Raw genomic sequence first — 16,150 nt, forward strand, 5'->3', positions numbered from 1 at the left:
ATTGGGGGGGGGGGGGTGATGTTAACTTTGGGGGGGGGGGGGCGATGTTAGCCCTGGGGGTGGGGGTGATGTTAACCCCTGGGGGGGGGGGGTGTTCACATCACCCCCACGCTGAACACTGCACTGGCTTTGACCCTGTATTTGGAAAGTTTCCAAAAACGGGTCTGCCAGTGTAAAAAAAAACGGCACTTAAACGGTAATATACCGCTTAAGAGTTGCGATGTGAAAGGGGTTTTACCTGGCAGACCCGTTTTTGGAAACTTTTTCAAATACAGGGTCAAAGCCAGTTATGCGGTCTGAAAGCAGCATTAGTGACAAAAGGTGTAATGGGGCGAGACAATGCCCCTACATCACTCCGGGTGTAGGGGCCATAGCGATGTGGGCCACACGGGCCCTGACCGATCACTCAACGCAGACATATCGCTGTGTGCTAAGCGATCTACATTGCTCAGATTGCTCAGCAACATCTCCCAGTGTGTAGGCCCCTTTATATCTTAATCTTTGCCGCAGCCAGAGACTTTATGATGGTAGCAAAGATTTGCACGTTTTATAGCGTGTGTGTAATTACTGTTAGAACTTGGCAACACTTGCAAAGTAATTTTAGACTATGGGTTTGTGTACGTCTCTGAAGTAGGCCCTCTAAGTATACAATGCACGAAGTATAGTCCTTTTAGCTTTATTACAAATGTATCCAATAACCCACTAATGCATACTTGCCTACTTTTTGAAAACTAGTTTCAGGGAGATTATAGTTGGTAGTAGAATTTTGCACAGCGCCCCATTGAGGTGACGTGTCATGCTTCACCCAAAGCGCGTGTCTAGTTCCATATATTTTATTTATTAACAGTTTCTTATATAACTCATGCATATTCCGCAGTGCTTTACAGAGTACAGTTGAACATTCACATCAGTCCCTGCCCCAGTGGAGCTTACATTCTAATTTCCCTACAACATATATACACACATGCAGACATTCTAGGGTTAATTTCATTGGAAGCCAATTGACCTACTAGTATATTTTTAGATTGTGGGAGGAAACCGGAGTACCCGGAGTAAACCCACGCAAACACAGGGAGAATATACAAACTCCGCACAGTTAGGGCCATGGTGGGTATCGTACCCATGACCTCAGCGCTGTGAGGCAGTAATGCTAACCCTTATACCGTCCGTGATATGAAGAGATTGTGATAACAGATCGTGAACGTGGGTGTGTACTGCTACATCCAAGAGGAATCTTTTAATATGACTCCAGATGTAGATTAGCCCCAAATGCAGTTAGTAAAAGCTACTGTACTTGCTAAAGTGCTTGAAAATGGTGCTGATGATTCAATGTAAATGTATCTCTCTCATTCCTTTTTTTGCAAACAAAATGTAACCTTGTAGTGTGGGCTAGGTGAAATGAGGGAGATTGCTAGATTAATGAGGGAGAGAGGGAGATTGCTGCTATTTCAGGGAGTCTCCTGCATTCTGGAAAGGAAAGGTAGGAAACTATGCACTAATGGTCTAATGCAGTGGTTCCCAAACTGTGTGTCTAGGCTCCCTGGGGTGCCTCGGGACACTTGCAGGGGTGCCTTGGGTTGGTGGACCAGGATCAATTCATATTATTAATGGTCAATGTAACAGGCAAAACTAGTGCTGGTGGCTGCCAATCATAACATATGTGGACCAGGGCCTGACTGGGCCAAAAATTGGCCCTGGCATTTTGAGCAGACAGGCCCACCTGTGGGAGGCGGGGGCCCTTGCACGGCGAAGCTGCGCATCGAAAATGCGACGTGGCCTCATGGAGAGGAGGCGAGGCATTACACATTATGGAACACACCATTATGCCCATTACACATTCCTTGTGGGCAGTAGTTGTTGGGATATACTGGCAAACATGGGAACGCTACACAGGTGCTGTATGGGCAGCAGGGAACCTCCAGATCAGCCAGGAGAAATACTGTGCTTATGTTATGAGAAGTACATAACATAAGCACAGTACTAAGAAAATACTACAAACATGCATACGGATACACGCTTTCTGATGTACATTCCTTGTATGGCCGCCCACAGGCCAGAGCAAAGAATACAGCAGCTGGACTGACACAGGGCCCTCTCTCATATAGTACATAAGGGGTGGCCCTCTCATGCCACACAGTGTATGAGGCCTTTACCTCCCACTGTACATCTAGCGCCTACAAGTAACCAGTGTGGGAGCTCCCCAGGAACACCCACTGCTCGCGGGCAATGCGGCACCGCCCACGTGCACCTGCTCCCACGCACTCGGGGCTCTTCCTGCAAGTACTTGTGGGCAATGACCACAACATGACTGCATTACCCCCGCTACAGCCAGGAATAAGCTATGACAGGAATCGGGGTGAAGTTTTATTCTAAATCACCGTCCTCTCCCATTCCCTCACTGTTCCCTCCCATCTGCCCGCCGCCCGAGGTCCGTACCTTCCACTCCGCCATCTTTAATACTGACAAACAGCCGCGGGTCTGCACGGGGGATGCAGGGCACCGCGATGGGCTCCAGAACAGCCGCATCATGACATCATGACGCTGCAGCGTCATGGCGTCAATATGCAAATGACGCGCGGTGTGGTTTAATCCAGCATCCAAAACCAACTGAAGAAACACATATTTTATAACATGCAACATTGGTGGCATCACCGGGCAGTAGGCATAGAATGCCATGTGATTGCGTCATACACTCGTTATGGCATTACATATAAGAGAGTGTGAAAAACCTGCAGTACAGTGATTGCTTGCAAAGGCCATGACATGGGATCATAACTCAGTCTTATACAAGACCCAATCCGTCTTGCATGTACTATGCTTAGAATGTGACCCAGAGTTGACATATATGATATGTTTACTCCTCTCCGCTACTTCCCTGTAACATGGCTTGTAGCTACTATGTTACTTTACAAGAGGCTGTTGAGAAATACCTTTAAATAGCACCAACCACTTCGTACGCCTCAGGGGAAGGAGTGAATTTGGCTTGGCAGGTGTTCCAAGGGAGGAGAGTGTCACAGAAGGAAGGAGGCAAAACAGCCGCAGGTCTGCTCCGGGGAATGCGGGGCACTGCGACGGGCTCCACAATAGCCGCATCATGACGCTGCAGCGCCATGGCTTCAATATGCAAATGACGTGGGGGGGGGGGTTTAGCGGGCTCTGCGGTACTACAGAAAGTTCTTAGAACTGAGAACTTTCTGCACAAAATCGGCCCACAAGGTAATCGGCCCTTCTGGCATTTGCCAGAAGTGCCAGATGGCCATTCCGGCCCTGATGTGGACAAACAGGAGCAAATTCTGTGTCTCACCACATAACTGTGACATATTCACCCAATGTACTTAATTTAATATATATTTTTTTACTAAATTTCTCAATAAGAAACATTTGGCCAAGGGGTGCCTTGAAAACATTTTGATGCTCTAGGGTGCCGTGATTCCAAAAAGTTTGGGAACCACTGGTCTAATGAATACTTTAGAGAACAGGATTGCATTTCTCCTGGTATAATCCATTCTCTCTGACACCATTATGCACTGCAGGTTTCTTTAGCAGTTAAACTCTCTATAGCAGGCATGTCCAAACTATGGCCCTCCAGCTGTTGTGAAACTACAAGTCCCATCATGCCTTGCCACAGTTTTGCAATAAGGGAATGCTAAAACTATGGCAAGGCATGCTGGGATGTGTAGTTTCACAACAGCTGGAGGGCCACAGTTTAGACATGCCTGCTCTATAGGAAGTGTTTAACTCTTATTAATTGTAATTTCTGATGTGCCTTCCTTTTATCATATACAGTAGTTTCTCCTAAAGTTATTGAAACAGTGCCATCTGCAGGCAGAAGGTAGTGATAGCACAACTTGACTTGCTAAGACAACTGCTAAAAATTACTGCTATTTGTTATTAAAAGTATCATTTGAACCGGAAATACTGTATGATTGCCAGAACTTTTTTAATACTGTAGTTCAGAATGATGCAAGTTGCAAATTTATTTTAATTCCTTGCTTAGGATTAGGTATTCGGACCACCCTGGCAGGAAACCTATCACATGTATTGATTTGATAATATTACTTTGGGCGTTATGTATACTCTGCTCCATCCTGGGCAGTTTCTTTAAATATAACATTGCTCCAGACTTCTCAGTATTTGTAGTGCAGGAGATCTCTAGGTTGGAAGCACCCTATGTGAGAATATAATGCAGTATACTTGACTAATAGGATATGGAGTGTGCCAAGTTAGCTCATTCTGGGGCATGTAGCTCCACACCCTCCCGTCGCTGATTTCATCACAGGGGCAGCAGGAGGGGTACTTCATGCGCAGGTCCACTTCCTGACATCCCGGACCACAGGAGGAGCAGCGGCAACATCAGATGAAGTGACAGGAGCCGTGGAGGGTCCGGGCAGCAGCTGACAGACAATATCGCTCATGTCACTGCCACACACTGAGCAATGTGCACAACCTTCATGAGCGATATTCTCAAGATTGAGCTGTGCGCATCGTTAACTAGAGTAGGCATCCATACTAGAAGATATTGTCATTAATATCGTTCAGAAGCCCCTTTCTGAACAATATTGATGCCAATATCTTCTAGTGTGTATGGGCGTAAGGCTACTCCTACACATTGGAAAAAATGTGATGCCAGTCAATCCTTGCTGACGCAAACTTTTTATTTTGTTGATTGTCTACCTAGATTCTGTAGATTCGATCAACTGCATACCTAAAAAAAAAAATCACAGCTGCATAAGCATTTGCGTACAAACACGAATTGGACCCACTGTACCTATCTCTGTAGTTATCAGCATGCCGCCCATCATTGTACCAGTATCTAGGGGCATAATCCCGAGAATTTTCTGTGCTGTGCCTCAGTGCCCAGTTTTTCTATTGAAGCCTTCGCTGCTGGCTACTGACACGCCGCGTCTGCAGGGCCGAGGGGGACAGTGTGGTAGGTTTTGTTTTAGGTAGCGCTCCCCCTAAAAAACTCGCCCAGTGGGGAGCGCTACCTTTAAAAAAAAAAAAAACACCACTGAAGGGGTTAAAGACTGAAGCACTTCAATATAAACAACTGGAAAATAAAAGATTTCGATCCAGTTTATGCCAGTAACTGTGAAACTTGTACACAGGGATATTGTAGGTTATTCAGACCTGATCACTCGGCTGTGAATTTGCAGGCCGACTATTACGGATAGACTATGCATGCGTACAGCCTGTAGTACGCATGTGCAAGGCCATCCTGCAATAAAATCCTGCTCATTTTTGAATCGCTGGGCGTGTGCAAGTTTAAAGACAGGAAGCCGGTAACTAGACTTTTTCTGGGAGTGTCGGGAAACTCCAGGCATTTGAAAGTCATGTGACGTTGGCTTTGGCCCCTATCAGCCTGTCGCCATTGCAGCCACAGCGTAGCCCTGGACTATGTAAAGACTGTACACACTGGGAAAATCATTAGTTGATGCGCGTCTTGCGTACGGATTTGCTGGTTATTTTCGCAAACCATGTACATAGATCCGCTGGATTTCACTCTGGCTGGACAGCGAATTCAGGCCTCTGCAAATTAGCAGCGCAGCGTTGTGGTCTGAGTAAGCTCCATAGACATGTCATAAATACTTTAGATGTTTTAATTTGATTTTCCACTTGCTGTGTTTCTAAGAAGCATAAACCCAAGTGATCCAAATAAAGCAGTTCCAGGCAGTTATGTGTTAATAGCATTTAATTATGGCTGACATTTGAGAATTGCCTTGGAAACTGAGCACAAGTGGGAAAATTGTCTATAACAAGTAACTGATTTAATCATCACCAAAAGGTTTGCATTTAATCTGCCTGCGCACGGTTCACAGTTTTCTCTGTATAGTAAGCCAATTAGAGTGCTGGGATTTACAGTATAAATATATATTACACAGCTGGAACCTGTGGCTGTCTGTCAGGGAGAGGAATACAGTATACAGCACTGGAGCTGTGGGCTGAAATGTCTTTAGTTGTATAATGTATGTCTACGCTAAACCAAAGGGGGCTATTTCGCAATTATAATCCCAGAACCATATACAGCAATAACACAGTATTTTGTCACATTAAGGACTAATGAATAATCTGCTTTTATACCCATTAACTTAAAAACAAAAATGGAGAAAACCTGGAAATGAATAATAAAAAAAATATGGCGCACTTCTTCTGTTGCTACAAAGTTATGGGCTGGCAGATGACTGGTCTAACTCTGATCTCTCCAGTGCTTCTTCTGCTGACGACCACTTTATCCATACATAATGTTGCGTCTATAGTATAGTATGTGGTTGTGCAGTGCATAATACTACACTAATATAAACAGGCCTTGTGAGAATCTGCCAATGGTTTGTCACATGTGAGAGGCTATTACTATGACCTGTGTTTCCATCGCTGAGTGGGCCCAATTATTAGAAGGGGTGTGGCCAAGTGTGGAAACTTGACCACGCCCATTCTGATCACAATTATTTATAAAGATTGTGCTTCGCAGGCTGAGGAGGGGAGGATATGCCTCGATGTCAGTGGCTGGCCCAGGTCCCTTCCAGGGTCCCCAGGCAAGAACACACCTGGGTAATCCATATTAGCAGTGCCCCCTTTTGCCATCCCTGATTGTGTGCTTAGAGTAGGTCATCAACAAGCCACCAAGGCAATAACTTTATCCCCAAAATGAATAGACCAACCCCCAGTGCTTAAAGTGCAAACATAGAAGTGGGGTATGAAATTTGAACCGAAAGTCCGGTTGTGTGATCCTAATGTTTAGTGTAAGGGTATACCCCATGTGTCACTCCACCTCTTCCCCATATCCTCACGTTTTGCTTTATCTCTCCTATATTTATTTCCTATGTCTTCCATGTGTCTCTTCTCCTTTCCCTGGTCTACACCTGCTGCTTTCTCTGGCTTATTACCATATGTACTAATCACCCGTTTCCTTACCACTTGCACCTCCTTATACCTCCTCTCACCCACTTCCCACCCTCTGTCCAGCCCCTTTCATATTGTAGACAGCCGGTGACAGCTGTATAATACATGGGGATACATAATACAGTACCTGCTGCTAATTTAAATCTGGGGGCTAAGCGCTATAGCATCCCCTGCTAAATGCTTCAATAGAGATGTAATGAACTACATTCCATTGCATTAAAAGGTTATGTATGTGATCTTTGTGATGAGAAATTAAGCTCAAATATGTCATTGAATTAATATCGTAATAAGTCCCTAAACTGTACAATGACAGTAATCTAAGCATTGTATAGTGTGTGTGTGTGTGTGTGTGTGTGTGGAAGGGGAGCTAAAATGATGCAATCACATAGCCATACCCCTGATTTGTTTGGTCCCCCGGCGACCAATAAGTTGTTGGGCGGGGGTCCTGTACCATTGTTGACGGAAAACCACAGTCTACGCAAAAACTATTGGACGTCATCTGTTAACCATTGGTGCTTTACAAACATTGATGGTCGATAGTAGGCACCTTGCAGTGTCAAAGCAAGGAGCTGACTGGCCGGAGTTGATCTCCCATCTTTCTTTCCCGTTGTCAAATGGGATTGCATGTGAAGACCGGTTGATAACTGGGGATGATAGGCTGGGAAAGAGAGATGCCTTGGTGCCTGCTAGGACAAGCAGTTGAGCACTGGGCTGTGTGAGGAGCAGCTGGGGAATAGAAACCTGGTTGGTGTCCTCAAGGATCTGCTTCATTGACAATGCCAATACTGAAGTGCCGCTATGTCATATCGACAGCAGCCGGGCCTGGCTTCCTTGTCTGTCCTGTGTTTGGGTGAGCTTTTTGCCATTGGACTGTACATGATGCCTTTACCAAGTTGCTATGGGCCCACAAATGACTACGTTCATACATGATATAGTGAATGGATAATATGTTTATTTATCTGTATAGTAACCAATGAATATTCACTAACTTCACATAATTATTTTGCAGCATATATGCATCATCAATGAAAAAGGCAAAGAAAAATACAAGGTGTGAAACGTCTGCTTTCCAATCAAAGAAACAAGAAGAGCTTTCAAACGTGCGAGAAGAAGACCGAATCCTATGGCTGCTATAAACTTTGTACCTTAAAGCTGCGCTGATTTGGTGCAGTTACTTCTGATCTTTTTATACCCAAGATTAAAGATGAATTCTCAATATTTACAGAAATGTGTCTTATTAAATAAGGATACTTAGTTCTGCACTACCCTCTGGTTTATGTGATGGAGTGAGGAACCGTCTAACCGTTGCCAAATGATCATTATTACTGCAGTGCGTAAAACCGATGAATACTTACCTTACTTTAACAAGGATTTGCTTGTGAGCAGAGTTGTAGAAATCTCTTTACAGCGACAGTATTAGAATTGTTAATTTCAGTAGTATGTCTCATTTAAGTGCGTTACCTGCTGCTAGGAGACCTGCTGTTGAGATAATGCTGGTCTCCAGCTGGGTTCTTAGACGTGAGCTATCATCAGCCCAACTAATGAATCTCCAGCTTGTCTTTCACGCCCGAGAGAAGAATCAAAGTAAGGATTCTGTAATGTCTGTGTCACAGTCTGGGAATGTATATTATGACCAGGACTAGATAGGATATTATTGGCCAAATAGAAGGATAGCGCAGAAGATGATCTTAAATTAGTCTCCTTGGACCTCAGCAGCAGAGTGTCTGTTGGGTCGACCGCTGAAGGACGATAGGCCTTATGTCGACGCCTGAAATAGGTTGACATGGCTAAGGTCAACAGGGCCGGCAAGTTGACTCCAGCATTGGGTCGACAAAGGTAAGGTTGACATGAGTACTGATGGAGCAGCTGTCAATGGAGCTGCTTCTGGCGATGGACTCACCAATCGCCGCTGCGCGCCATCCGACAGAAGGGGTGCGCATGAGACGTGCCCCGTTCTGTCGGAGCCCGCCGCAGGCTCCCCACTGCTCCCCCTCATCCACCACTCGCCCTGCCAATCTCCGTTAAGCAGAGATGGTCAGGGAAGCTGCTCCCCGCCGCTGTGCTGACGGGGATGCGTGAGCGTGTCCCCATCAGATGGACATAGTGTCCGCCAGCCTGTGCCAGCTCAGGACATCCCGCGAACCTGCAGGCTGGCTGACAGGCGCTCCATCTGTAGTTCACTTTTATTGTGCCGATTGTCGACATAGATAACATGGACACCGTGAAAGTGTACCGCGTCTCCTCGCAGGGCTTGCTGTGCCCGCCGTGCTTCCGGCACAGTGCCTCGCTGCACTCGGCACACTATTCTATTCTCCATCCGCGCCCTAGTGTAGTGATGACTAACCTTGACACCCCAGCTGTTGTTGAACTACACATCCCAGCATGCAGATGTAGAACCGTTTTACTGTTTGGCCATGCTAAAACTGATGCAGGGCATTCTGGGATGTGTAGTTCAACAACAGCTGGCGTGTCACTGCCCTAGTGGATGGTAGGTCATGAAATACCGCCTGTCGGCTCAAAGAAAATTAGAAAAACTCATGTCAACCTTTTGACGGGTGACCTTGCCATTGTTGCCCTAATGCTTGGGTCAAAATTCTAACCCGGTCGACCTATTTCAGAAGCCGACCTTCGGTCTCTCAGCAGGACGTTGATCCAGCTCAACTTTAACGAACATCAGAGAGTAGCAACTTTTGGGGGAATTTACTAAGATGAGCGTTCTATTTCAGCTGGCATGTTGCCATGGACAACCCATCAGATACTATCGATTTATCTTCTAGAAGGTGTTAAATAAATAAGAAGTATATTCTGATTGGTTGCCCATAGCAAGATCACATGTGAAATAGAATTCCCATCATATTGATTTTCCCCCTTTGTTTCAGCACCTTAGGTGTGTGCGACTGATTATTCAGATTTTGATGATGTATAGTTATTTAAAGTCAATATGTACTAAAGGTCGCTTTGTGCAATGAGTCCCTGCTGGCCATGTGCCATTTCTTATATAGGAAAGTCTCAGGCTATATTATAGTATTAGTAATAGGGCTTGGTTGTGATTGCAGCAACACCAGTTATAAGGATAGTGAAATATCGGTATTCGTTTACCTGTACTGATCACAGTATAATGTATCCCACTATCTTTTCCTGCCTTTTCGGGGCTTTAAGCAGACAGACATAACTTGCACATAACTGCATTCAGGTGCTGAGTATGTTTCAGCCTCATGTATGTGTCTCGTTTCCTTGTATGCAGTGGTGTACCTATAATAGGTGCAGTGTGCACACGGGGCCCCTTAGTTCCAGGGGGGCCACACCGTGCACGCTGCACCAATTTTTCCAGCAGTGGCAGGAGCACTGCCAAAATCACTTGGACAAATGGTTCGGTGGACATTTTACCAGCTATCTGAGCAAGCTCTAGTGCTCAGACTCCACAACGCTACGATATGAAAATCGGCAGAAAAACTGCTGCCATGCCATTTTTCCGGAGACTGGCACATGTGCGGTAGGGTCTCAGGGCTCAGAATCTACTGCTCCAGGTGCTGCTCGCGGCAGAGAGATGGGGGTCTGGCCGGAGGATGCTGCACATGGGTCATCTCCTCTCTTGAAACACCCCTGCTGTATGGCTCAAATCATAATTGTAGCCTTTTTAGTTTGTTAAAGATGGCCGCCTCACATGGTACACACTTGGGTGGGATGAAAGTACTTGTAAATGATTCAGGACCATCTTAACCTATGGTCTTATTGGGCAGCTGCCCAGGGGCCTTTAAAATTCTAAGGCCCTTTGAGCTAGGGCAGATTGGGCTGTGAGCATCTGCCTCCTGAGCTTCTTTGGGGGCAGTAGAGAATATAAGAGTGACCAGGCGGCGTTCACCTTGCACCAATCAGAGTGGAACATTCTCTTCCTGCTTCCCAGCCTACAGCCAGAAGGGAATGGACGTGTGCATGTTGATTCGTGGATGGCTGGAGTTATCTACCAATCAGAGTGCTGACACCCATTTGTTGTATTGAAGCAAGTGGAGAGATGTTGCAGGACAGCAGGAAGGGGCATGCTCTGATTTGTTGTTAAAAAAAAAAACCCTGTTAATGGTTGTGTAGGAGCCCCAGTGCATTGCTTTGTCCAGGGCCTACAATACTGTTAAGACGGCCCTGAAATGATTGTTATGTAAGGGTTCTGCTTAAGCTTTATTACACTGCAACTGGAGTATTTGTGCAATGTCTTCAAGGTATTACCTATGCCACCCAGAGTCATTTATGGAGCATGACCAAAATGGCGACCTCCTGGAGGTACCTTTTATACCCTGCATAAAAATCTATTTACTCCACTTGGATAGTTACACAGATTGTTCCAGACACACACTTTCTTTCTTTATTTGCTTTACTGAATCTTGCTGTATAGTCACAGCTTTTTATTTCTTTGGGTTCCTTTTATTTGTGTAGTAATAGTAAAACTCTCTTGTATTTTTTATGCTTGTAAAGCGAGTTTGAATCCTGCGAAGAAAAGCGTTATATAAATTAAATTATTATTATTACATTAGCCACAAATTTCAGTTATACCCATTTTTGGCATAATCAACCGCCATAGCTTGAGAGCTCCGGAATGTGAAGCGTTCTTGAGCTTGGCCGCTGTAGTTCATGCATCTTCAGGGTGCTAGCCCACCCACCACAGTATATGCATTTGGTTGGGTATCACTCAGTTTTCATCTCTATGCTGGACAGAACCTATACAGAGCCCATGTCCTATCATTACTATGTGAATGAAATTCCTAATATCACATTACACCCACCTTAGAAATATGGCATGTAATAAATTAATACATTCACTAAACATGTCTGTCTTTTAATAGTCTGTTAGGGTCTTTAGCTGGAGAAAACCATTATCGTTGCCCTTTGCATTGTCTCTAATCATGTGTTAGCTTTTCATGTTGAAGGACGAGATAACCTTTTCCAGTATGTAGCAGGCTCGGGTATACTGATTGCATGTAATCTACATGAAAGGCCCACAGGTGCTTTGCCTGTTTTGTCTAGTTGAACGATGTACTTCACCTCCTGTGAAAGTTCATGGGTCTAGTTTGGGCGGTTTCAGCCTATGTTCTGACCCACATTGCTCCATGTGTACTGCCTGTTTACATCCTGCTATCTAGCCACCCCCCACTTGCTTGCACCTCTTGTAATCTGTCTGTCTCCCCTTCCTACTAGATTGTAAGCTCCTCCGAGTAGGGCCCTCTTCCCTCCTGTTGTCAAAGCCCTCTTCTCTTCACATGTCACTCACAGCTCTCCTATACTCAAACACTCAGTGACCATCTTTGTCCGCATACCCATCTCCATCATTGGCCTCTAGTTGTATGTTGATTGAGTCCTCACTACTTATACTTAAGCTGTAATGTGTATTGATCTGTGGCGCTCTGTATTTGTACTCTATTTTTGTTATTTATTCAATGTTATGCCAAGCTTTGTCTCCCTGTATTATTCCTCTGCGAAATGCTTGTGGCGCCTTATAAATAAAATTATAATAATAATGTGTAGGGGCCATAGCGACAGTGGTGCGTGGCCTCACGTGTTGCTATTGTTGGGCAATTAAGATCCTGAATCATTTACAAGTAAATGAGTCAGAACACCAGTCCGGTGAGAACACTAGCCCTGATAGATCGTGCAGCACACATCGCTGGCACAGTCATCCTATGGGGAAGGCCCCATTAGAATGTCATGCTATGTCATCATTTTGGGAATTGAGTGATTATAAGTAGAATGCGCTGCGATTGCACTTGCCAGGGGTTAAAGATCCCCTGCGCTAGCACTTGCAGTGAGAATATAGTCAGACAGTGATAGACAGCACTGGCGTAACTACTAAATTTGCGCCTCCCCTGCCAATGTCTCCAGCGCCCACTCCCCCTCCCCCCCCCCAATCCCTGCCTTACCCCTCTGCATGCCGCCGCTGCGTTCTTAGCAGCGACCCGCAGATCTGATCTTCAGTCCGGCGATCCTCGAACTCCTCCTAATGAAAACTGACCCTCACAAAATGGCTGCCCCTAAAAGCAGAACATTTTAAGGATGCTGGAGGAGGCCGTCTCCTCCTAATAGCATCCAGAAAATCTGCTGTATGGGGGTGGAAATTTTGTGACTGTCAGTTTTCATTAGCTCTGCAGCAGGAGCCAGGAGGAGAGCCGGGACTGCAGACAAGTAATCTGCGGGTCCTGGCCGCAGGATAGCCCCGCAGACCCACAGAGCCCACAATTGCTCAGCACCTCCCCACCAACCTACAGGGTCTGTAGGTTATTGTTACGCCACTGATTGACAGGAAATGGTGGCTTGTAGGAGGTAATATGGAATGGCAGCAAAAATGCAGGTATGTCGTTGCCATTTTTGGGCCGTGTATCTTACATCAGCTGTAATCCTATATTCAGGGACACACAGCTCCTGCGTCGCTACTGCGGCAGACAGTCTGCTTCACCAAGAGCAGTCAATGTTCCTCTTTATTGTGTATATGCAGTGATTGCACCAGTGGGCATTTCTTGTCATGACCACCAATTAACCATTGGATATTCCGGACTGAGGAATGAAATAAAAAAGGTGTATATATACTTCATATTTTGTAGAACTGTATATGGGTACATAATGATATTTCAAATCATCAAGTATCATCACCTTCTATTTCATAATTAATAAATATATATATAGTGGCAACTCCAATCCTGAATGCAGTGACTATGAACAAGATGGTGTCCTCCTCAGATAGACGCTGTGGCAAAGACAAGGCTGTGCTCGGCCATCTTTTGAAACCCTTGGAGTGCTGCCCTGCAGTACTATATCTCGCAGCTAATACTTGTATCAGCTGAGGGAGGGCAACCAGATATCGTTTTTTTCCTGTTAACAGAGCACCGGACCCCTATAAAACACAGCTAATGCTTCGGAACCCAATACCCCAAAGACCTTGATATAAAGCACCATGGTAACCTTAAACTTCAAGGGATACGAGCTATGAAAGACCTAAAAAGGAAGAAAAGGGGGCTGTCATCCTTCAATCTAAGGAACCCAGTATTAGTGAAGCTGGTAGAATACTTTATGATGGGATTACTTATGAAAAACTAACAGAGAACAGTTTCAAGATGATCTATACCACCTACTCAGTGAAGCTAAGAATAATCATATTATCAGTAAAAATTAATTTGAATATTTATACATTGTTTCCTTTGTTTTACCACCTCCCCAAGATTCATAAGTGTAAGGAATCTCCTCCCAGTAGGCCAATAGTAGCCGGAATCCAGTCTCAATCTCTTCAAATTTATCTCCCTATATAGATCTAAAACTTCAACCTTATGTATTAGCTAATCCATCACATCTGAAGGACTCTACCAGTGTACTAAATAATACCATTTGGTCTGAAAATATGTTTTGGCTAACCATCAATGTTCAGGCACTGTATTCATCAATACCCCATGAATACCCCATGAAGGGAGGATTGGAGCTATAAAAAACTGTTCTATCCAGAGATCACTCCATCATAATGGTCAATTCATACTAGACAGTAGACATTCTTACCCATAACTACTTCAAGTTTAATAGGAAATACTATCTCCAAACTTATGGTACAGCTATGGGCACAAAATTTGCGACTTCATATGCGACTTTGCTATTGGCCGTGTGGGAGGAAGTTTATATATACAACTCTACATATACTTCCAACATCACATTCAGAGATATAAATGACCTGCTGCTTATATGGCAAGGTGATCCCTCCAACATTGGAAATTTCATTGCCCATCTTCATAACAACCCTTGAGGCCTTAAGTTTACATTTAAAATGGATCCAGTACAAATTATCTAAACTTTGTACTAATGGGCACTCCAGGACAAACCATCTCCACTAAAACCTATTTCAAAGACGCCAATGGTTTTACCCCTCTGACCAGCTGCCATCTTCCCAAGTGGAAGTCCCATTCGCTCAGTTTTTAAGATTGAGATGAAATTGTAGCAAGGATGATGATTATTGGATCTAATCCACTAGGAACGCATTGAAAGACGGTCATGATCCCATCAAAATTAGAAAAAGCATTGACCTTGACTTTTCCCTGATAGAAAATTTGCTGAACACACATAAGGTTTTTTTACACACTGCGCCCAATAACACTTTTAGTAATGGTAGCACCTAATTAACATTCTTTTTAAATTTGGGGCAGCAGCTGACTGTCCAAAGTGCCTCTAGTCCAGGGCTGGGCAACACCGGCCCTCCAGATGTTGATGAACTACACATCCCAGCATGCCTTGCATCAGTTTCAGCATGGCCACATAGCAAAACTAATGCAAAGCATCCTGGGATGTGTAGTTCATTAACATCTGGAGGGCCGGTGTTGCCCAGCCCTGCTCTAGTCCTAAAAATATCCTGAAGGTCCCTGAGTGCTGCACCTAACAGCCCCAAAATGACAGCGTCTTTGGCCTCTTTTACTGACTTGGATAGTTATTAATAGAATGTGCTTCCTTGTTGACTTTCCAAAGCCTCTCCCTCCAGTGTCCTGTCTGAATTAACACCTGAATCACAAAGGATGGACTTATATGCAAAACATAGGTGATCTGAAGCTGGGATATTGATGGTTTGCCTCAGTTTCAGATCCAAGTCTGACAAGAAGACCTGAGCCAGGACATGGATCCATCTATTTGTAAGTAAGTTTGGGTGGGTTCAACCCACTCATCTCTATTATATACTTTACAGGTCAACCATTATAGAGAAAGCCTCACTGCAAAAATTAAAGTAGTTTAAGAGACCTCCATGGAAAACATACAATGTGGCTTCTGTTTCATCTATTGTGGCAGTCCAGTCCGGATGCCACCCCAGCTGTTTGCAGGACAGAGCACAGTGCGACCTGGGTTTAGGACTGGACTAAGAGAAATACCCTGCTATTGCATACATAAGATCCCATCCATGCAGGTCCTGTCCAGGTGTTGGAGCAAACGCTCCCAGCAATCAGGCACACGTGTACCACTTTCTTAAAGCTTGTTAGGGCAAGAGCTCAGGGCAATAGAGGGTGGGCCAGTGGGTTAGAGACAGAGCCTGAGATTGTGTTTATGCTCTATATGGACTGGTGCCTGGTTAAGGTGATTGTCATTTTGAATGACTCAAACATAATAAAAAGCATATTATTACTGTAATTGCACTACAGGGGGTGGAGTCACTCAGTAAGAGGGGTGGCAGGCGGCCTCTTGGAGGCTTCATCACTATACCGGCTGTCCAGCGCTATCTGAGATTCATGAGCCTCCGGACTTTTTG

The 16,150-nt window shown here is 44.9% G+C and overlaps 1 protein-coding gene across 8 annotated transcripts in view; it reads left to right on the forward strand.

Moving 5' to 3' along the window:
- PRTFDC1 (phosphoribosyl transferase domain containing 1) overlaps positions 1-8,118 on the forward strand; it is a 40,203-nt gene extending 32,085 nt beyond the window's left edge. For all 8 annotated transcript variants that reach the window (XM_083189255.1, XM_083189260.1, XM_083189252.1 and 5 more), the window contains one exon: positions 7,910-8,118. In XM_083189255.1, coding sequence (XP_083045381.1) covers positions 7,910-7,957 — 48 coding nt within the window. In that variant the 3' untranslated portion in view covers positions 7,958-8,118. The remainder of the gene's footprint in view (positions 1-7,909) is intronic.
- The last annotated feature ends 8,032 nt before the right edge of the window (positions 8,119-16,150 follow it).

This window comes from Crinia signifera, chromosome 5 (genome assembly GCF_055691185.1).
Source record: "Crinia signifera chromosome 5, ASM5569118v1, whole genome shotgun sequence".
Classification (NCBI taxonomy): Eukaryota; Metazoa; Chordata; class Amphibia; order Anura; family Myobatrachidae; genus Crinia; species Crinia signifera.